The sequence below is a fragment of the Gallus gallus genome, chromosome 34 (genome assembly GCF_016699485.2).
Source record: "Gallus gallus isolate bGalGal1 chromosome 34, bGalGal1.mat.broiler.GRCg7b, whole genome shotgun sequence".
Classification (NCBI taxonomy): domain Eukaryota; kingdom Metazoa; phylum Chordata; class Aves; order Galliformes; family Phasianidae; genus Gallus; species Gallus gallus.
Window position 1 is genome coordinate 2,545,593 of NC_052565.1, and position 19,699 is coordinate 2,565,291.

The window sequence follows — 19,699 nt, forward strand, 5'->3', positions numbered from 1 at the left end:
GCCCCGGGGCCAGTACTATTCTCTCTGGCTGTGTTTTTATGCCCCAGGGCTGTTGCCGGCCTCCAGCAATGGAGGGATGCAGCATAGTCCTCTCCATCCTCCTACCAAACTTATCTCTGTCCAAGGATGAGCAGGTGTCCAGGAAGAGAGAGATACGTGTAGGATCCAAGGGGTCCTCAGCTGGGTTCAAAGGGTCCTGTTGTCTTCTGCAAGGGTCTGGAGATGAGCCAGGGGGGCCCCAGGAGCTCCTGGAGTCCTCCAGAGGTCTCAAATGGGAATTTTGAGGACAACCCCACATAGTGGCACGTCCTCACTCTGCTTTGTCCCCACGGGACCACCCCCAAAACCTTCTGTTTCTACTAAAATAAATGCCACGTTGATTTCATTGTATTTTTTTTCCCAGCTTCCCTTCAGAAGTGGATGGTTCCCGCCAAACCCCCATGTAAAGACCCACCCTGAGGGAAACAACTCCCCCCAGGGCCACCGGGTGACACCAGGCCAACCATCAGCGGTGCCACCACTGGAACAACCTCCTGTCCCTGAAGATTACACTGTCACTCTGTCACTGTAACCATGCAACTTGGCGCCATCCCAACCCCCGTCTACCTTGAGAGCCCCATCAGCGTCCTACAGCTCCCTCCCAAGCTGGGAGGGAGTGTTGATCAGCCGGAGGGGAGAAAGGCACTACAGAGGGACGTGCAAAGGCTGGCTGGCTGGGCCACGGTAAACTGTATGAGTTTCAACAGGGCCAAGTGTTGGGTCCTGCATTTTGGTCACAAGAAGCCCAGGCAACCCTACAGGCTTGGGGAGGAGTGGCTGGAAAGCTGCCTGATGGAAAGTGACCTTGGTGTGCACTTGGACAGTCAGCTGAATACGAGCCAGCAGTGTGCCCAGGTGGCCAAGGCGGCCCATGGCATCCTGGCTTGGATCAGGAATGGTGTGGTGAGCAGCACTGGGGAAGACGTCCTGCCCCTGTACTCAGTGCTGGTGAGGCCTCACCTTCGAGTGCTGTGTTCAGTTTTGGGCACCTCGGTACAGCAGGGAAACCGAGGTACTGGAGCAGGTCCAAAGGAGGGCTACAAGGCTGATGAAGGGCTTGTGAAGGGCCTGGGGCCCCCAGCATAAGAAAGACGCAGAGCCTCTTGGAACGGGTCCAGAGGAGGGCCACTAAGATGACCACAGGGCTTTCTTCTCCTCTGAAGAAAGGCTGGGGGAACTGGGCTTGTTCAGCTTGGAGAAGAGAAGGCTCCAGGGAGACCTCATGGTGGCCTTCCAGTGCTGGAAGGGAGGGTGTAAACAGGAGGGGGAATGACATGGGTTGATAGCGATAGGACAAGGGGGAATGGTTTTAAAATGAGACGGGGGAGGTTTGGGTTAGACATGAGGAGGAAGTTTTTCACTCAGAAGGTGGTGACGCACCGGAACAACTTGCCCAGAGAGGCTGTGGATGCCCCATCCCCAGAGGCATTGAAGGCCAGGCTGCATGTGGCTCTGGGCAGCCTGGTCTAGTGGTTGGCCACCCTGCCCACGGCAGGGAGGTTGGAACCAGATGATCTTAGGGGTCCTTTTCAACCCAGGCCATTCCATGGTTCTGGGATGATTCCATGAAATACAGCCATCATATGCGCCCAGGGCCACGGGGTCTTGGAAGAGTCCCTTCGGCATCTGAAGGCACGGACTCAGGTGTGAATGATCCAAATTGTTTATTGCAGGTTCAAACATCCCCAAGTTCTCTCTTTCCCATTTTCCCACCCCCCTTTCCATGTCAAAAAATCATTTGACACAGTCACCCCTGGTCGACTCCTTAAGCGTGCATGCAGGAGCTTATCCATCGGTGTCACGAGTTGTTCGTAGCCACGTGCTCTTCCTCCACCCGGGGTCGTTATCATGCGGTGATCGTGCTTCTCGCATGACTCTTGTTTTTGTCTCCTGGAGGCGTCCTTTGTTCTCAGCATTCCTTTCTCATGCCGTTTATCTATCTTGTTCCGCAGCTTCTAGCGTGAATGTTCTTTCTTGAATCCAGCCCAGTCCCCACTGTCCCTCTACCTCTGCTTTTCTACAGGGAGCTGGCACCCAGGAATGGTGCAGATGGAGTTTTGCAGGCTCAGGGGCAGCTCTGTCTGTCCCGGGCACCCCATGCCCTGCTCAGCGTGGGTAGGGTGTTGGCGGCCTGCGGCGCGCGGGCTTTGGTCCTTGGAGGCGGACTCCTGGGAGACTCTGGTCTGTTGCGTATGGGTGGCAGCAAACCAGATCGGCTGGTGGAGGGCTCCTCAGGCAGGCTGCACTCACGGTGAGACGGTGATGCCGCCGTCTCCTGAGGTTCTGCCTGTGCCGGCCTGTCCTTCGTGGCCATCTGCCTCTGCCTGAGTAGTTTGACAGAGTCACGTGGCAGAAACGGGTAGGGTGTTGGCGGCCTGCGGCGCGGGGCTGTGGTCCTTGGAGGCGGACTCCTGGGAGACTCTGGTCTGTTGCGTATGGGTGGCAGCAAACCAGATCTGCAGGTGGAGGGCTCCTCAGGCAGGCTGCACTCATGGTGAGACGGTGATGCCGCCGTCTCCTGAGGTTCTGCCTGCGCCGGCCTGTCCTTCTTGGCCATCTGCCTCTGCCTGAGTAGTTTCACAGAGTCACGATGCAGTAACGGCGGCCGGAATGCATGGCCTTTGGTATCCCTGGACAGGCTGGACTCAGCTCTTAATGAACATCTCCTGTCTTTGATGCGAGATGCCACCTGCCTCCCGGCAACCTGAGGGTGCGAGGCCTTTGCTTTCCACATGGCCGCCGCTCCAGCCTCACGGTCCTCTCCCGCTCCTTGTTCATCTCCGCGGAACCGGACATGTTTTTTTCCTGTTGTTTGGCCCAGGTGTTCTTGGCCTTCGTTTCCTGCCTGGCCCTGCGGCTGCCAGGTCACCGGCTGCTCGCGGGCTTCAGACGTTCTCAGGATCGCTGGCAGCGGACTGAAAAGACAGAGCAAGAGGGGTCTGCTTGAGTGGGTGATGGCTTTGGGGCCGCATCCTGCAACCCTGAGCCAGGACCCTTGGCTGCAACACGGCCTTCCCCACAGACAGCTCACCGGCTGCCCCGTGGCGCTCCTGAGATCCGGACAGGGGCCAGCCCTGTGAGCTGATCCCAGCCCAGAGCCTCCAGCCTCACCTGGACGAAAAGCTCTCCTGCTGTAAGCTTCTTCTGCTTCTTGAGCTTTGTCCAGCAGTACTTGCAACGCTGAAGCGTCTGATGTACGTTGGCACTTCAGCAAACCTCACTGCAATCGGGAAGGCAGAAGACATTCACCTGAAGCCTTTGGCTCAGTGACAAGGGGCGCTCAGGGATTTCCCGTCACACGGTGGTTGCACGTGCCATGGGAAGGAGCTGGCAGCTGCTTTACCTTTCTTGCCCTGGACAAGAGGTGGCAAAGCCCCTTCTTTCTTTTGCTTCCCCTCACCATGGAGATCTCCGGAGGCCTTGCGGAATATCCTGGGCGGTGGTTTGGGTGCAACCTGCTTCTGAAACCTGTGCAGAAAGAGCAGACACCGGCGTGACGCAGTGCTCCGCCAATCCTTTTTGCTGGCTGTGATGTCTGCTCACAGCACATTTTCCTGCTGCGTTAAGGCCACTACTTTCTGGAGTCCTTAGCAGGGTCCCTTGGGGTAGGGCAAGGGGAAATAGTTTCAAAGGGAAAGAGGGAGGATTGAGATTGGATGTACGGAAGAAGTTTTTGGCAGGAGGGTGGTGAGGCACCGGAACGTCTTGCCCAGAGAGGTGGTGGCTGCCCCGACAGTCGTTTGAGGTCAGGCTGCACCAGGCTCAGAGCAACCTCATCTGGCGGTAGGTGTCCCTGTTCCTTGCAGGATCGTGGGACTAGGTGCCCTTTCAGGGTTGCTTCAGGCTCAAATGATTCTGTGATTCTGTGCCATATCGTCACGGGCAGGACAGCCATGGACACAAGGAACAAGCACTACAGAATGAGAGCTGAGCAGCTGCATCAAGCAGCGGCTGCAGCCACAAACATACTCACATGGGGAAGACGACGAGGTGGCCAGAGTGCGTCAGGGAGGCCACCGGTGCCACCCGGGACACCAGCGTGTCCAGCAGCCAGGGGGCCTGCAGGGGAGGAACAGGGAGGTTGTGGGACATCCTTCTGATGGCTGAGGCCCTCAGGACTGGAGGAGCCCAAGGCAGGGAGAGCTGACACCACCGCAGCACCTGCACAGCCCAAGCAGCTGGCCAGGTCCTGGTGGGCCATGTGCAGTCAGAGCAAGGGTCACGGGACTGCCCGGGCCATGGAGAAACCTCCAGCTCACCTTGAAAACAACTTTTCTGAATTTCTCCTTCCCGGAGAGCTTCTCAAGGAAGTCATAATAGTATTTAATTCCAAAGCTCATGCCTTCAAAGAGGAGCACTCCTATGTCTTTCAGGACAAAGGCAACGTTCTCCCCATTCTTGAGGCAGTTGGAGAGGAGGGACACGGTGCTTTGGATGCAGGTCTTCCCTCTCTGCCAGGTCACATTGGCAGCGGCAGCCACCTCGCTGTATTTCAGGGTCTCCACCTCCCTATGGGCTGAAAAATGCGAGGGACAGAGTTGATCCTGCAGTCGCTTTTCCACAGGCGCTTGCTTGCTTCCCTACAAGTGCTTCTTGCGGCCATCAGCCAGCACGGCCCCCACCTCGGAGGGGGAGGGAGGTCTCCTTCTGAGAAGGGAGGCGGTGGCCTTCTTTGCCCCGTCCGTGAAGCCTGCAAGGGTTCAATCCCGCTCCTACCTGGCAGGGAGTCCTTGTCGGACCCGAGGTGGTGCATGGCTCTGAGGTTCCTGGCCAGCTGAAACACGGGCCACCGCAGAGTCACGGTCCCGTCCGCAGTCCTGATGTCTTTAGAGATGGTGTCGAATGAGCCGAAGGTGGGAATCCAGACCCCCTGCGAGTGGAAGAGAAAGCATGGGCTGCAAGGTTATGGGCCGGCTGGAGGAAGAGCTGGAGGGGGTCCCACGTAGGGACAGAGCTCAGAAGCCCTCTCCCGCTGCTCAGAGGCACCAGCGGGCAGGGCAGCGGGAGAGGCTTTGGGAAGGAGCTGCACAGTCCTCTCCCTCCCCTTGCCCTCCCAAATGCAGCACAGCAGTCAGGGCGGAAGCAGCCTGGTGGAATCCAGAGGCTTCCCGAGGCTGGGCTCGGCCCTGAGCTCGGAGCCCGCCTAGCACAAGCGATGCTGCCTTTGCAGGAAGCCCACGCTATGCACAGCAGAGCAATCTGGGCTGAGCTTCCTGCTTTGTGTGGAGGGGAAGAGTCAGAGGAACTGCAGGCTGAGCTGGACAGGGAGAGGAGGAAGACGACAGCCAACACACCTTCTGCACCAGGAGGTGCTCCTGTACGTAGGCGGCCACCGCATCCCAGACGGCAACTCGCTCTGGAGGGCAGAGGAAAAGCAGGTCACACTCTGCATCTGCCGCTTCCCGGCGCTCCTACTGCCTCGGGCCGGGAGGGAGGTGGCAGACGGAAAGTGTCGTTGCAGTCCCCAGCCCCACACGGAGACAGCCCCGAGCTGGTCCCCGTGCTGGGTCTTTCCCGCTCAGCGCCAAGATGGGCTGCAGCAGCGCTCCTGTGGTGGCTGTGGACCCGTGTACCTTCGGTGTTGGTGTCTGTTGCTCTGGAGGCACGCCTCGCTGCGGGGCCGGCCTCGCTCGTGCTGTTCCGCCTTGTGCCAGCGGGTTGCTCCGTGTTGGCGCCAGCCATGCCGGAGCTCATCCCTTCAGATGCGTCTGCTCTCGTCCAGATGCTCCTTCAGGGTGCAGGACCCACCACCGTGCACCGCCTTTATACCCCTCCCGGGTGGCCGTGTCACAAACGTTGCCGTGGCGACGCGGTGACAGCGTGGCCAGTGCTGGCCGTGGCCCATTATGACGCAGGACAGCAGCCTGCTGCCCGCCCCGAGTGGGAGTGCTGGCACCTCTCTGTTTTCTCTCTCTTCTTTTCTTTCCTCTCAGGATTGCGTTCCTCATTTCTCTTTAGTAGCCGTTGCCTAAATTGATCTTCAGGCAGTTGGCGCGGAAATCACAACTGTTCCAAAGTACCCTCTACCCGTAACGGTTATGATTTGTTGTTTCGAAAGTTGCCCGGCTTTGCCTGGAACGAGCCGATTCCTTGTCAGAAAGCTCCATCCATTACCCGGCATTGCTCCTCTGTGTCGCTGTGGTGACTCCATCGCGGCCGCCTAGCCCAGCTCCCCTGCAACGCACAGGGCCTGGTCCAGCCTCACCTTGAAAGTCTCCAGGGACGGGGCATCCACCTCAACACTAGGTAACACGTTGCAGTGCCTCTCCACCCTCCCTAAGGAAAAGAAGATCTTTTCCTTACATCCAAACGAAACGCGCCCTCCCTGAGCTCGAAGCCATTTCCCCTTGTTGTATCGCCACAGAGTCTGCTATAGAGTCTGTGCTATTCTTTCCTGTCTCTCCCCTTTGGACGCTGAAGGCTGCTCTCAGGTCACCTCGCAGCCTCCTCCCCTCCAGGCTGCACAGCCCCACCTCTCTCAGCCTGTCCTTGCAGGAGAGCTCTTCAGTTCCTGGGATCCTTTTTGTGGTCGTCCTCTGGACGCGCTGCAACACCTCCATGTCTGTCCTGTGCTGAGGACTCCACATCTGGACACAGTGCTCCAGGTGAGGCCTCAGCAGCGCAGAGTAGAGGGGCGGGATCATCTCTCTTGCCCTGCTAGCCATGCTGCTTGGAATGCAGCCCAGGATTCGGTTGGCTTTCTAGGCTGTGAGGGCACAGTGCTGACTGATGTCCACTTTCCCACCCACTTGTATCCCCAGGTCTTTTTCTGCAGGGCTGCACTCAATCCTTTCACCCCCAGCTCGTATTGGTAGTGGCGGTTGCCTCGACCCAGGCGCAAGACCTTGCTCTTGGATTTGTTGAACCTCATGAGGTTCACCTGGGCCATCTGCTCAGCCTGCACAGCTCCCTCTGGGTGGCATCCCATCCCTCTGGTGTGTCCCCGCACCTTACAGCTTGGTGTCGTCCTCAAATCGCTCCCAACACTGTGGGACGCCGATCTCCATCCAGACATGGAGCCGCTGACCACCACTCTCTGGACTCCATCCTGCAGCCAGTCCTTCATCCATCAAACAGCCCACCCATCAAATCCACCTCTTTCCAATTTGGAGAGAAGGATGTTGTGGGGGACCGTGTCGAAGGCTTTACTTTAATCCCGATCGATGACATCAGTGGCTCTCCCCTGTCCATTGATGCAGTGACACCATCACAGAAGGCCACCAGGTTGGTCAAGCAGGATTTGCCCTTGGTGAAGCCATGCTGGTTCTCCCGTATCAGCTCCCTGCCTTCCATGTGCCCACACAGCAGCACCTCCATGAGGAGCAGGTCAGCATCACTGAGGAGAAGCCGAGCCTCTTGGAGGAGGACTTTGAATCAGACAGCCAGTCCCAGGCACCAGGCAGCACACACAAGTGTGATGCAGTCACACTTCTCTCTGAATTCTGTGCTTGATTAAATCCAAACAAATCTTTATATTACGATGAGCAAACCATGCTATCTACCAAATGATGTCGAAAGACAAATGGTGCTACTATGAAGACTTGAACGTCTTTAACCTCAACCAAGTTATTTTAAAAAGTCAAATGTGTCCTGATTAAAAAAATCAAAAATCAAAATAAAAATAAAGGAGTGTCAGGTGCCTGTATCAGCTGTCCGTGGCTGCAGAGGCTCTTCCAGAAGAAGAATAAGGCAGCAGAACCTTGTGCTCACACTGCAGTACAAAGGCTACAGAAGCAGAAACAAACCAGGAAGCTCTGGGTTCTGCCCAGGAAGGCAAAACTGCACAGAGAAACACCAAGTGTTTTTGGTAGCGCCCTCCCACCCTCAGATTTCCTCCTCCCCTGCTCCTGGTTCAGTCCCACTGCTGAGCCAGGAATGAGCTGCCCAGTACTGCGGAGCCCCGTGCAAAGCTGCGCTGGGACCTCCTCCTCTTCCTCTCCTGCAGCTTGCCATGCAGCCTTCTCAGGCAGAGCTGCTGATCCCACGCATGCCATCAGGATGCTCCTCTAACCCAGCGCTCCTTCCCACCCTGCCAAGAAAAAGCAAACCAAGCCCAGCACCGCCAGCACAGCCCCGCAGCAGGGAACGCACACAGCTTCACACCGCTCCCCTTCCCCCCATCCTAACTAAGAGCCTGTACTTGTAGTAGGAGGGATTGCTAAATGGTGCTGCAAAAGTGGGCTGCAAGAAGGGGCGTTGCAATGGGGGTGCTGGGTTGTTGTGCACAAGGGAAGTGATGGAAAGCCTTCTGCAATCCGGAGGACTGTGGGTTAGGGTGCTTTTGGGGCCAAAGCAGCAAAAAGGAGGGAGGGCTGGGGAGGGACAGGAAGGGGAAGGGGAGGCAGGAAGGAGAACTGGGGGGAGGTGGAGGAGGAAGGTGATGTGGCTGAAGCGTGCAGGAGAGGATGGTGTGTTTGCACGGCGAGGGGGGGAGTGGGGTGGAGGGCTGCACATGCGTGTGCGAAGAGAAAGGTGGGGGTGGGGCTGCGAGAGACGGGGGTGGGGAAACTGGGGGCTGGGGAAGCACACCCGTGTGCAGCTGGGTGAGAGTGGGGAAGAACGTGTGCAAAGGGGGGAGGATGGTGCACATGGGTGTATGTGCACGTGGGTGGACGGAAGGATGTGGTGCCACGGGGCTTCACGGGCATGTGGGGAGTGTGGGGATGGGGTTGCACATGTGTGCATGTGCACAGGGGTGCGCAAAGTGGTGGCGTTGCACACGTGCACATGTAATTGAGTGCTTTCTGCAAGATGCTTGCACTTGCATGTTCAAAGGCATAGGGTTGCACACGTCTGTGAAAGCAAATCGGGGTGTGCAAGGTTGTGTGAGCACATGGGTGTGCAAAGGGGGTTGGATGGTGCACATAAGTGTCCGTGCACGTGGGTAAACAGAAGGATGGGGTTGCATACATGTGTGCACAGTGCTGTGCAAATGGATGGGGTTACACAAGTGTGTGCATGCACATGACAGTTTGCAAGGCTGGAGCTACGGGAGCTACGCTCGTGTCTTCGTTCACATGGGTGTGCAAAGCAGTGGGTTTGCACACGTGTGCATGTATGTGTGTATGTGCATGAAAATGGGTGTGTGCATCGAGGCCTTTGCACAAGGCTGCGTGGGTTGGCATACATTTGCGTGCATATGGATGGTGTGTGCACACAGGTGTGCAAGGATGTGCTTGCATGTGTGTGTGATTGCACAGGCAGGTGTGTGAGTACAGCTTCTGCATCATCTCCACAAGGCTGTTCATTGGAGGACTGGGAAGAAACAAGGTACCTTTCGAAATAGGACACAAACAGAGAGATCTCACTAAGAAAGTCTGATCAGCAAACTTCCAGAATGGCCCTGTGCGGAACAGCACCTTCCTGTCATTGAGGTCACTGACATCACTTCCCATAACACGCTGCCCACAATAAGATTCATGCTCTGCTGTGGGAACGTGGTTTCAAAGGTCGCAGTTCCCATCATGGCAAGCTTCTTCAACACAGCAAAACCCTCCGGCCGTTACCAACCACGTCTTTCTCAAGTCACAGGCAGGCATCCAAGCTCCCCTAGGCAGCTCTCACTGACAGTGTGATTTCCTCCAACACACAGCTGGCTGTTTTTCTGTTACATCATTTCCCTAGGAATTCTGCAATATCGTTCATGTCTGACAGACAGAGGCACTGAGGACAACAAGACAGTGCGTGTCTGTGTTCACCAAGGACTCACCTCTGCCCATGCAGCAGCAGCTCTCAGAGAAGCCTTCATTAATTCCCCTTTCCTCTCTTTTTGTCATCGTCCTCTTGCTATAAGGCAATAATACAAATGAATTCATTTTGTCAGCAGGGGGACACAGAGAAGACCATCATGGAGTTAATGGGAAGAGACAGGGTTACGTCTTCTGGCATCTCACTGCCTTTTGACATTGTAGCCGTCAACTCTTTTCCCCTCTACACAGAAGGAAAAAGCAAAGCCAACCCTAAGGAAAACTCACTGTCCTTGATAAGGGATGCACCTCACCACGGCAGGTACCACAGCACCTTCTTACCTCTTTGCTTGCAGCTCTGCGATGTGGCAGGCCCAGGGTGTGCTGCTGGAGCCAGCACGCTGTCTCTGCTCTGACCCCTCACTCTTTTGTTATCAGGCAACTGCGCTGCTGTCTGTTTCTCTTTGTCCAAGCCCTTGCGTTTCCATCCAGCCAGGGACATGGAGACACAGCGGGGGCACACGGCAGAGGAAGGTCTTCCCCCCGACCTGGGACCTGCTGGCTAGGAAGCCCTCCAGCCTGGAGATGAGCTCCCTCAGAAAGGACCTGAAAAAAATACTTGAAGAGCATCTCTTTGGAGGAAGATCTGTGCACAGCCAATCATAGACTTCTCCTCTTCAAGCACAGTTTCTTCAGTTTGCCTTTCTGCTACCACAGTGTTGTGCCATTTCTGCAGTCAGCACAGATCGGCAGGGTCCTTTCCTCTCTCCTCCGTCACACACACGCCTTCATGCATCCCGATTTACAGCCAGGCACCCACACCACAGCTCACAAAAAGTTCTCACCTGCGGAGGCTTTCCATTTCCCCCCCTTGCCCACCATCACTCGATGGACGTGCAGGCTCCATCCCTAAGACAAAAATACAATTTGCTGATTTAATGGAAACCAGTAGCCAGGAGCAGTATTGTCCTGTTAGCCCATGTCCACCCCCAAAAAAGCCAAAGACACCATTGTACAGCCAAAACGGAATCACAGCGTCATAGAATCACAGAATCATAGAATGGCCTGGGTTGAAAAGGACCAAAAAGGAACCACATGCAGCCTGGAAACTGACGTTTAAACTGCAGTGCGCTTACAAAAAGCATTACCGGTCTCATTCCTTGCTCAGATGGCAGCAAAGGAATCCCAGCCTGCCCGACAGCTCTGCATTCTGCAGAGCAAAGGTGGATCAGCATACAAAACGCGATCAGGTCAAAAGTTGAGACACATCTTTGTTGCCTCTCAAATGAATGCACTCAGTTCTACGCATCACCATTTGTACGCAGACTTCTGTCTCACTCCAGTCATCAGCTGCCGCTGTTGGCCTCTCTAATGCTTCCACAGTGACTTACTTGACATCCCCTGCAGCACTGCACCCGCTCCGAAGTAACACTCAAAATTCGTTCCTCCATACTTCATGACAGAGGACCAAAGAAGCTCACTTGTGCGTGGTGGTAAGGACAGTCCGTCCCCATCGCGTCCCTCTGTGGCCCCATCACGTCCCTGTGTGCGCTGTCTCCTTTGGGACAAGAACCCTGCAGAAAGTATCAACAAGTGAAAAGTCACGTGGAGGAAGCATTTTCCCAGCTTTCTTCTGCCGTGCAATGCAGTCTCTTGAAAAACGCAATGTCCGGAAATCAGCTGGCTGCAAGAGCTGCCCAACGCTAGATCCAGCTTGTGTCTGACTGCCATGGCTCGTGTCAGCGAGTGCTCTCCTCCATCTCCTCAGTAGCTCTGCACCCGGCCATCCGTGGGGCAGTGAGGCGCAAGTTGCGTTCTGTGAAGTCTGCACTCTCCTTCCTTTTCAATATCTGACATGAAGGCGGGGCCCTGGCAGCGGATTTCCAGGAGAGGAATGACATTTCACCATCCTCATCGAAACGTGGGATGGAATCTCAATAAAAGGGAAGCGAGGATGACTCTTGTGCAGCCCAATAAAAACCAGTAATGACCAATATGGCCTCATCGTGGTCAATGGAGTCCCAGAGGAACTAGTAGGATCCAGGCGTGCACACCAGTATGGGCCAGGAAAGACCAGGATGGACTCATAGTGGTCAGTAGACACCCATCGGAAGCCGTAGGAGCGCAAACCACTATTGGCCCATAAAAAGCAGTAAGGACCAGCACGGCCTCGTAGTGCTCAATGGAGTCCCATAGGAATCAGTAGAAACCAATAGGAATGCACACCTGTATGCCTCTCTGGTTGTGGCTTTACGCCCCAGGGCCGCTGTTGGCCTCCCGGACTATGGCTTTAGGCCCTGGGCCAGTGCCGGCCTCTCCGGCTGTGGACTTAGGCCCGGAGCTGGTGCTGGCCTCTTGTGCTGTGGCTGTGGCTTTAGGCCCCGGGGCCAGTGCAGGTCTCTCGGGATGTGACTTTGGGCCCAGGGGCTGGTGCCGGCCTCCTGGGCTGTGACTGTGGCTTCAGGCCCCAAAGCTGGTGCCAGCCTCTTGGGCTGTGGCTTCTGGCCCCAGGGCCTGGGCTGGCCTCCTGGGCTGTGGCTGTGGCTTCAGGCCCTGGGACCAGTGCCAGTCTCTCTGGCTGCGGCAACAGCTTTAGGCCCCAGGGACGGTGCCAGCCTCTCTTGTGCTGTGCCTACAGTTTTAGGCCCTTGGGCCTGACCTGTGGAAGAGCACCTAGCCTCAGAAGAGTCAGAATGTAAGGTAGTTTATTGAAGGTGTATAGACCGGTGCACGGGGGGCTCACACTGCCCCCGCTGCTCAACCAGTGGCTCTCAAGCAGCCATACTATATGCACACTCATAATTCCACAAAGCAAGTAATGCTAACTCATTCCTCCTTTGCAGTGTGCTATTGATAAGCAGAAGCCTTGCCCCCTTTCTACCAAACTCCTCCCAGGTCCTGCCTATTCCTTGTAAACCACTCCCCAGACTCCGCCTCTGAAGTAAGTGTTCCTCCTGTCTTTAATTTTTGAGCAGGGGACCCCCCCCTGTACCGGTACAGGGGTCCCTCCTGTACAAGGACCATCCTAGGGTCTCTGCCTTCACTCAGGCCACTGCTGACCTTCCTGATTAGAGCTTCAGGCTCTGGGGCAGGTGCCGGTCTCTTGGGCTGAGTGTGTGGCTGTAGGTCCCAGGGCCGGTGCTGGCCTCTCTGGCAGTGGCTTTAGGTGCCAGGGAGTGCGCTGGCCTCTTGGGCTGGGGCTTCAGGCCCCGGGTCCAGCACCAGCCTCTCGGGCTGTGGCTTTAGGCTTTGGGGCCGATGCCAGACTGCCTGGCTGTGACTGTGGTTTCAGCCCCTGGCTGTAGGGCTATCCTGTTTAGACAAGAGGCCCGCAGTAAAAGGAGAACAGACTTAACAAACATCAAAGAAGCCATGGCCTCTACACAAGGTTGGATTGCCTCGCTCTGGGGATAGGTTGGGATGCAACAGGCAGGCATCAAGATACTCCCCTCTCTCCTCCTTCCAGGCTTATCTCTGTGCAAGGACGAGCAGATGTCCAGAAGCAATGATCTAGTATTGAGTGACCAAGTGTGAGAAGTTAATTAATTAGCAATACGTGCTTAGTTAGCAACACTTTCTGGTTAGTTGAGTGCCGGGAAGACTGTGAACCTGAAGTCCTCAGCCAATGAGGAACCAGGGGAGAAAGAGATAAGCGTCGAGTAATAGGGCATCAAAGACGTAAGGCTGTTTTCTGTGTGCTCTCCTGCTTGCAGGAGGCCCGCCATTGCAATTGCGAAGAAAATCTGCTTTTTCCGAGATACCGTTCTGATAAATTATTTGGCCCCGCCAACCCTTTTCCTACCGGCCCCGGGGCCAGTACTATTCTCTCTGGCTGTGTTTTTATGCCCCAGGGCTGTTGCCGGCCTCCAGCAATGGAGGGATGCAGCATAGTCCTCTCCATCCTCCTACCAAACTTATCTCTGTCCAAGGATGAGCAGGTGTCCAGGAAGAGAGAGATACGTGTAGGATCCAAGGGGTCCTCAGCTGGGTTCAAAGGGTCCTGTTGTCTTCTGCAAGGGTCTGGAGATGAGCCAGGGGGGGCCCAGGAGCTCCTGGAGTCCTCCAGAGGTCTCAAATGGGAATTTTGAGGACAACCCCACATAGTGGCACGTCCTCACTCTGCTTTGTCCCCACGGGACCACCCCCAAAACCTTCTGTTTCTACTAAAATAAACGCCACGTTGATTTGATTGTATTTTTTTTCCCAGCTTCCCTTCAGAAGTGGATGGTTCCTGCCAAACCCCCGTGTAAAGCCCCACCCGGGGGAAACAACTCCCCCCAGGGCCACCGGGTGACACCAGGCCAACCGTCAGTGGTGCCACCACTGGAACAACCTCCTGTCCCTGAAGATTACACTGTCACTCTGTCACTGTAACCATGCAACTTGGCGCCATCCCAACCCCCGTCTACCTTGAGAGCCCCATCAGCGTCCTACAGCTCCCTCCCAAGCTGGGAGGGAGTGCTGATCAGCCGGAGGGGAGAAAGGCACTACAGAGGGACGTGGAAAGGCTGGCTGGCTGGGCCACGGTAAACTGTATGAGTTTCAACAGGGCCAAGTGTTGGGTCCTGCATTTTGGTCACAAGAAGCCCAGGCAACCCTACAGGCTTGGGGAGGAGTGGCTGGAAAGCTGCCTGATGGAAAGTGACCTTGGTGTGCACTTGGACAGTCAGCTGAATACGAGCCAGCAGTGTGCCCAGGTGGCCAAGGCGGCCCATGGCATCCTGGCTTGGATCAGGAATGGTGTGGTGAGCAGCACTGGGGAAGACGTCCTGCCCCTGTACTCAGTGCTGGTGAGGCCTCACCTCGAGTGCTGTGTTCAGTTTTGGGCACCTCGGTACAGCAGGGAAACCGAGGTACTGGAGCAGGTCCAAAGGAGGGCTACAAGGCTGATGAAGGGCTTGTGAAGGGCCTGGGGCCCCCAGCATAAGAAAGACGCAGAGCTCTTGGAACGGGTCCAGAGGAGGGCCACTAAGATGACCACAGGGCTTTCTTCTCCTCTGAAGAAAGGCTGGGGGAACTGGGCTTGTTCAGCTTGGAGAAGAGAAGGCTCCAGGGAGACCTCATGGTGGCCTTCCAGTGCTGGAAGGGAGGGTGTAAACAGGAGGGGGAATGACATGGGTTGATAGCGATAGGACAAGGGGGAATGGTTTTAAAATGAGACGGGGGAGGTTTGGGTTAGACATGAGGAGGAAGTTTTTCACTCAGAAGGTGGTGACGCACCGGAACAACTTGCCCAGAGAGGCTGTGGACGCCCCATCCCCGGAGGCATTGAAGGCCAGGCTGCATGTGGCTCTGGGCAGCCTGGTCTAGTGGTTGGCCACCCTGCCCACGGCAGGGAGGTTGGAACCAGATGATCTTAGGGGTCCTTTTCAACCCAGGCCATTCCATGGTTCTGGGATGATTCCATGAAATACAGCCATCATATGCGCCCAGGGCCACGGGGTCTTGGAAGAGTCCCTTCGGCATCTGAAGGCACGGACTCAGGTGTGAATGATCCAAATTGTTTATTGCAGGTTCAAACATCCCCAAGTTCTCTCTTTCCCATTTTCCCACCCCCCTTTCCATGTCAAAAAATCATTTGACACAGTCACCCCTGGTCGACTCCTTAAGCGTGCATGCAGGAGCTTATCCATCGGTGTCACGAGTTGTTCGTAGCCACGTGCTCTTCCTCCACCCGGGGTCGTTATCATGCGGTGATCGTGCTTCTCGCATGACTCTTGTTTTTGTCTCCTGGAGGCGTCCTTTGTTCTCAGCATTCCTTTCTCATGCCGTTTATCTATCTTGTTCCGCAGCTTCTAGCGTGAATGTTCTTTCTTGAATCCAGCCCAGTCCCCACTGTCCCTCTACCTCTGCTTTTCTACAGGGAGCTGGCACCCAGGAATGGTGCAGATGGAGTTTTGCAGGCTCAGGGGCAGCTCTGTCTGTCCCGGGCACCCCATGCCCTGCTCAGCGTGGGTAGGGTGTTGGCGGCCTGCGGCGCGCGGCTTTGGTCCTTGGAGGCGGACTCCTGGGAGACTCTGGTCTGTTGCGTATGGGTGGCAGCAAACCAGATCGGCTGGTGGAGGGCTCCTCAGGCAGGCTGCACTCACGGTGAGACGGTGATGCCGCCGTCTCCTGAGGTTCTGCCTGTGCCGGCCTGTCCTTCGTGGCCATCTGCCTCTGCCTGAGTAGTTTGACAGAGTCACGTGGCAGAAACGGGTAGGGTGTTGGCGGCCTGCGGCGCGGGGCTGTGGTCCTTGGAGGCGGACTCCTGGGAGACTCTGGTCTGTTGCGTGTGGGTGGCAGCAAACCAGATCTGCAGGTGGAGGGCTCCTCAGGCAGGCTGCACTCATGGTGAGACGGTGATGCCGCCGTCTCCTGAGGTTCTGCCTGCGCCGGCCTGTCCTTCTTGGCCATCTGCCTCTGCCTGAGTAGTTTCACAGAGTCACGATGCAGTAACGGCGGCCGGAATGCATGGCCTTTGGTATCCCTGGACAGGCTGGACTCAGCTCTTAATGAACATCTCCTGTCTTTGATGCGAGATGCCACCTGCCTCCCGGCAACCTGAGGGTGCGAGGCCTTTGCTTTCCACATGGCCGCCGCTCCAGCCTCACGGTCCTCTCCCGCTCCTTGTTCATCTCCGCGGAACCGGACATGTTTTTTTCCTGTTGTTTGGCCCAGGTGTTCTTGGCCTTCGTTTCCTGCCTGGCCCTGCGGCTGCCAGGTCACCGGCTGCTCGCGGGCTTCAGACGTTCTCAGGATCGCTGGCAGCGGACTGAAAAGACAGAGCAAGAGGGGTCTGCTTGAGTGGGTGATGGCTTTGGGGCCGCATCCTGCAACCCTGAGCCAGGACCCTTGGCTGCAACACGGCCTTCCCCACAGACAGCTCACCGGCTGCCCCGTGGCGCTCCTGAGATCCGGACAGGGGCCAGCCCTGTGAGCTGATCCCAGCCCAGAGCCTCCAGCCTCACCTGGACGAAAAGCTCTCCTGCTGTAAGCTTCTTCTGCTTCTTGAGCTTTGTCCAGCAGTACTTGCAACGCTGAAGCGTCTGATGTACGTTGGCACTTCAGCAAACCTCACTGCAATCGGGAAGGCAGAAGACATTCACCTGAAGCCTTTGGCTCAGTGACAAGGGGCGCTCAGGGATTTCCCGTCACACAGTGGTTGCACGTGCCATGGGAAGGAGCTGGCAGCTGCTTTACCTTTCTTGCCCTGGACAAGAGGTGGCAAAGCCCCTTCTTTCTTTTGCTTCCCCTCACCATGGAGATCTCCGGAGGCCTTGCGGAATATCCTGGGCGGTGGTTTGGGTGCAACCTGCTTCTGAAACCTGTGCAGAAAGAGCAGACACCGGCGTGACGCAGTGCTCCGCCAATCCTTTTTGCTGGCTGTGATGTCTGCTCACAGCACATTTTCCTGCTGCGTTAAGGCCACTACTTTCTGGAGTCCTTAGCAGGGTCCCTTGGGGTAGGGCAAGGGGAAATAGTTTCAAAGGGAAAGAGGGAGGATTGAGATTGGATGTACGGAAGAAGTTTTTGGCAGGAGGGTGGTGAGGCACCGGAACGTCTTGCCCAGAGAGGTGGTGGCTGCCCCGACAGTCGTTTGAGGTCAGGCTGCACCAGGCTCAGAGCAACCTCATCTGGCGGTAGGTGTCCCTGTTCCTTGCAGGATCGTGGGACTAGGTGCCCTTTCAGGGTTGCTTCAGGCTCAAATGATTCTGTGATTCTGTGCCATATCGTCACGGGCAGGACAGCCATGGACACAAGGAACAAGCACTACAGAATGAGAGCTGAGCAGCTGCATCAAGCAGCGGCTGCAGCCACAAACATACTCACATGGGGAAGACGACGAGGTGGCCAGAGTGCGTCAGGGAGGCCACCGGTGCCACCCGGGACACCAGCGTGTCCAGCAGCCAGGGGGCCTGCAGGGGAGGAACAGGGAGGTTGTGGGACATCCTTCTGATGGCTGAGGCCCTCAGGACTGGAGGAGCCCAAGGCAGGGAGAGCTGACACCACCGCAGCACCTGCACAGCCCAAGCAGCTGGCCAGGTCCTGGTGGGCCATGTGCAGTCAGAGCAAGGGTCACGGGACTGCCCGGGCCATGGAGAAACCTCCAGCTCACCTTGAAAACAACTTTTCTGAATTTCTCCTTCCCGGAGAGCTTCTCAAGGAAGTCATAATAGTATTTAATTCCAAAGCTCATGCCTTCAAAGAGGAGCACTCCTATGTCTTTCAGGACAAAGGCAACGTTCTCCCCATTCTTGAGGCAGTTGGAGAGGAGGGACACGGTGCTTTGGATGCAGGTCTTCCCTCTCTGCCAGGTCACATTGGCAGCGGCAGCCACCTCGCTGTATTTCAGGGTCTCCACCTCCCTATGGGCTGAAAAATGCGAGGGACAGAGTTGATCCTGCAGTCGCTTTTCCACAGGCGCTTGCTTGCTTCCCTACAAGTGCTTCTTGCGGCCATCAGCCAGCACGGCCCCCACCTCGGAGGGGGAGGGAGGTCTCCTTCTGAGAAGGGAGGCGGTGGCCTTCTTTGCCCCGTCCGTGAAGCCTGCAAGGGTTCAATCCCGCTCCTACCTGGCAGGGAGTCCTTGTCGGACCCGAGGTGGTGCATGGCTCTGAGGTTCCTGGCCAGCTGAAACACGGGCCACCGCAGAGTCACGGTCCCGTCCGCAGTCCTGATGTCTTTAGAGATGGTGTCGAATGAGCCGAAGGTGGGAATCCAGACCCCCTGCGAGTGGAAGAGAAAGCACGGGCTGCAGGGTTATGGGCCGGCTGGAGGAAGAGCTGGAGGGGGTCCCACGTAGGGACAGAGCTCAGAAGCCCTCTCCCGCTGCTCAGAGGCACCAGCGGGCAGGGCAGCGGGAGAGGCTTTGGGAAGGAGCTGCACAGTCCTCTCCCTCCCCTTGCCCTCCCAAATGCAGCACAGCAGTCAGGGCGGAAGCAGCCTGGTGGAATCCAGAGGCTTCCCGAGGCTGGGCTCGGCCCTGAGCTCGGAGCCCGCCTAGCACAAGCGATGCTGCCTTTGCAGGAAGCCCACGCTATGCACAGCAGAGCAATTTGGGCTGAGCTTCCTGCTTTGTGTGGAGGGGAAGAGTCAGAGGAACTGCAGGCTGAGCTGGACAGGGAGAGGAGGAAGACGACAGCCAACACACCTTCTGCACCAGGAGGTGCTCCTGTACGTAGGCGGCCACCGCATCCCAGACGGCAACTCGCTCTGGAGGGCAGAGGAAAAGCGGGTCACACTCTGCATCTGCCGCTTCCCGGCGCTCCTACTGCCTCGGGCCGGGAGGGAGGTGGCAGACGGAAAGTGTCGTTGCAGTCCCCAGCCCCACACGGAGACAGCCCCGAGCTGGTCCCCGTGCTGGGTCTCTCCCGCTCAGCGCCAAGATGGGCTGCAGCAGCGCTCCTGTGGTGGCTGTGGACCCGTGTACCTTCGGTGTTGGTGTCTGTCGCTCTGGAGGCACGCCTCGCTGCGGGGCCGGCCTCGCTCGTGCTGTTCCGCCTTGTGCCAGCGGGTTGCTCCGTGTTGGCGCCAGCCATGCCGGAGCTCATCCCTTCAGATGCGTCTGCTCTCGTCCAGATGCTCCTTCAGGGTGCAGGACCCACCACCGTGCACCGCCTTTATACCCCTCCCGGGTGGCCGTGTCACAAACGTTGCCGTGGCGACGCGGTGACAGCGTGGCCAGTGCTGGCCGTGGCCCATTATGACGCAGGACAGCAGCCTGCTGCCCGCCCCGAGTGGGAGTGCTGGCACCTCTCTGTTTTCTCTCTCTTCTTTTCTTTCCTCTCAGGATTGCGTTCCTCATTTCTCTTTAGTAGCCGTTGCCTACATTGATCTTCAGGCAGTTGGCGCGGAAATCACAACTGTTCCAAAGTACCCTCTACCCGTAACGGTTATGATTTGTTGTTTCGAAAGTTGCCTGGCTTTGCCTGGAACGAGCCGATTCCTTGTCAGAAAGCTCCATCCATTACCCAGCATTGCTCCTCTGTGTC

The 19,699-nt window shown here is 56.8% G+C and overlaps 2 protein-coding genes across 4 annotated transcripts; both read right to left on the reverse strand.

Moving 5' to 3' along the window:
• Positions 1–2,104: 2,104 nt before the first annotated feature.
• On the reverse strand, positions 2,105–4,916 carry LOC112530924 (serine/arginine repetitive matrix protein 1-like). Its single transcript, XM_040654941.1, has 5 exons — positions 4,756–4,916; positions 4,013–4,555; positions 3,383–3,507; positions 3,151–3,259; positions 2,105–2,954 (listed from the first exon to the last, which is right to left on the reverse strand). Exons 2-5 carry the CDS (start codon positions 4,129–4,131, stop codon positions 2,105–2,107), a joined length of 1,203 nt encoding a protein of 400 aa, XP_040510875.1. The 5' UTR covers positions 4,132–4,555; positions 4,756–4,916.
• A 10,296-nt stretch (positions 4,917–15,212) lies between these two features.
• Positions 15,213–19,301, reverse strand: LOC112530867 (serine/arginine repetitive matrix protein 1-like). Of its 3 annotated transcripts, XM_040654966.2 has the most exons (7): positions 19,138–19,301; positions 18,859–18,920; positions 18,281–18,434; positions 17,538–18,080; positions 16,908–17,032; positions 16,676–16,784; positions 15,213–16,479 (listed from the first exon to the last, which is right to left on the reverse strand). In XM_040654966.2, the coding sequence occupies exons 4-7, from the start codon at positions 17,654–17,656 to the stop codon at positions 15,672–15,674; spliced, it is 1,161 nt and encodes a 386-aa protein (XP_040510900.1). In that variant the 5' UTR covers positions 17,657–18,080; positions 18,281–18,434; positions 18,859–18,920; positions 19,138–19,301; the 3' UTR covers positions 15,213–15,671. The 3 variants fall into 3 exon arrangements, with proteins under 3 accessions (XP_040510900.1, XP_040510901.1, XP_046761004.1); XM_040654967.2 differs by having other exon boundaries at positions 18,859–19,301; XM_046905048.1 differs by having other exon boundaries at positions 18,281–19,301.
• Between the last annotated feature and the right edge of the window lie 398 nt (positions 19,302–19,699).

What these genes read in the sequence shown, in the direction of transcription:
- LOC112530924 (XM_040654941.1), bottom strand. Translation starts at nt 4,131, where the DNA reads ATGTCCCACAACCTCCCTGTTCCTCCCCTGCAGGCCCCCTGGCTGCTG. An exon ending in TCTTGTCCAGGGCAAGAAAG is followed by an intron (nt 3,260 to 3,382) that starts GTAAAGCAGCTG and finishes TCCCGATTGCAG; the next exon opens with TGAGGTTTGCTGAAGTGCCA. An exon ending in CAGGAGAGCTTTTCGTCCAG is followed by an intron (nt 2,955 to 3,150) that starts GTGAGGCTGGAG and finishes CTGTCTTTTCAG; the next exon opens with TCCGCTGCCAGCGATCCTGA.
- LOC112530867 (XM_040654966.2), bottom strand. Translation starts at nt 17,656, where the DNA reads ATGTCCCACAACCTCCCTGTTCCTCCCCTGCAGGCCCCCTGGCTGCTG. An exon ending in TCTTGTCCAGGGCAAGAAAG is followed by an intron (nt 16,785 to 16,907) that starts GTAAAGCAGCTG and finishes TCCCGATTGCAG; the next exon opens with TGAGGTTTGCTGAAGTGCCA. An exon ending in CAGGAGAGCTTTTCGTCCAG is followed by an intron (nt 16,480 to 16,675) that starts GTGAGGCTGGAG and finishes CTGTCTTTTCAG; the next exon opens with TCCGCTGCCAGCGATCCTGA.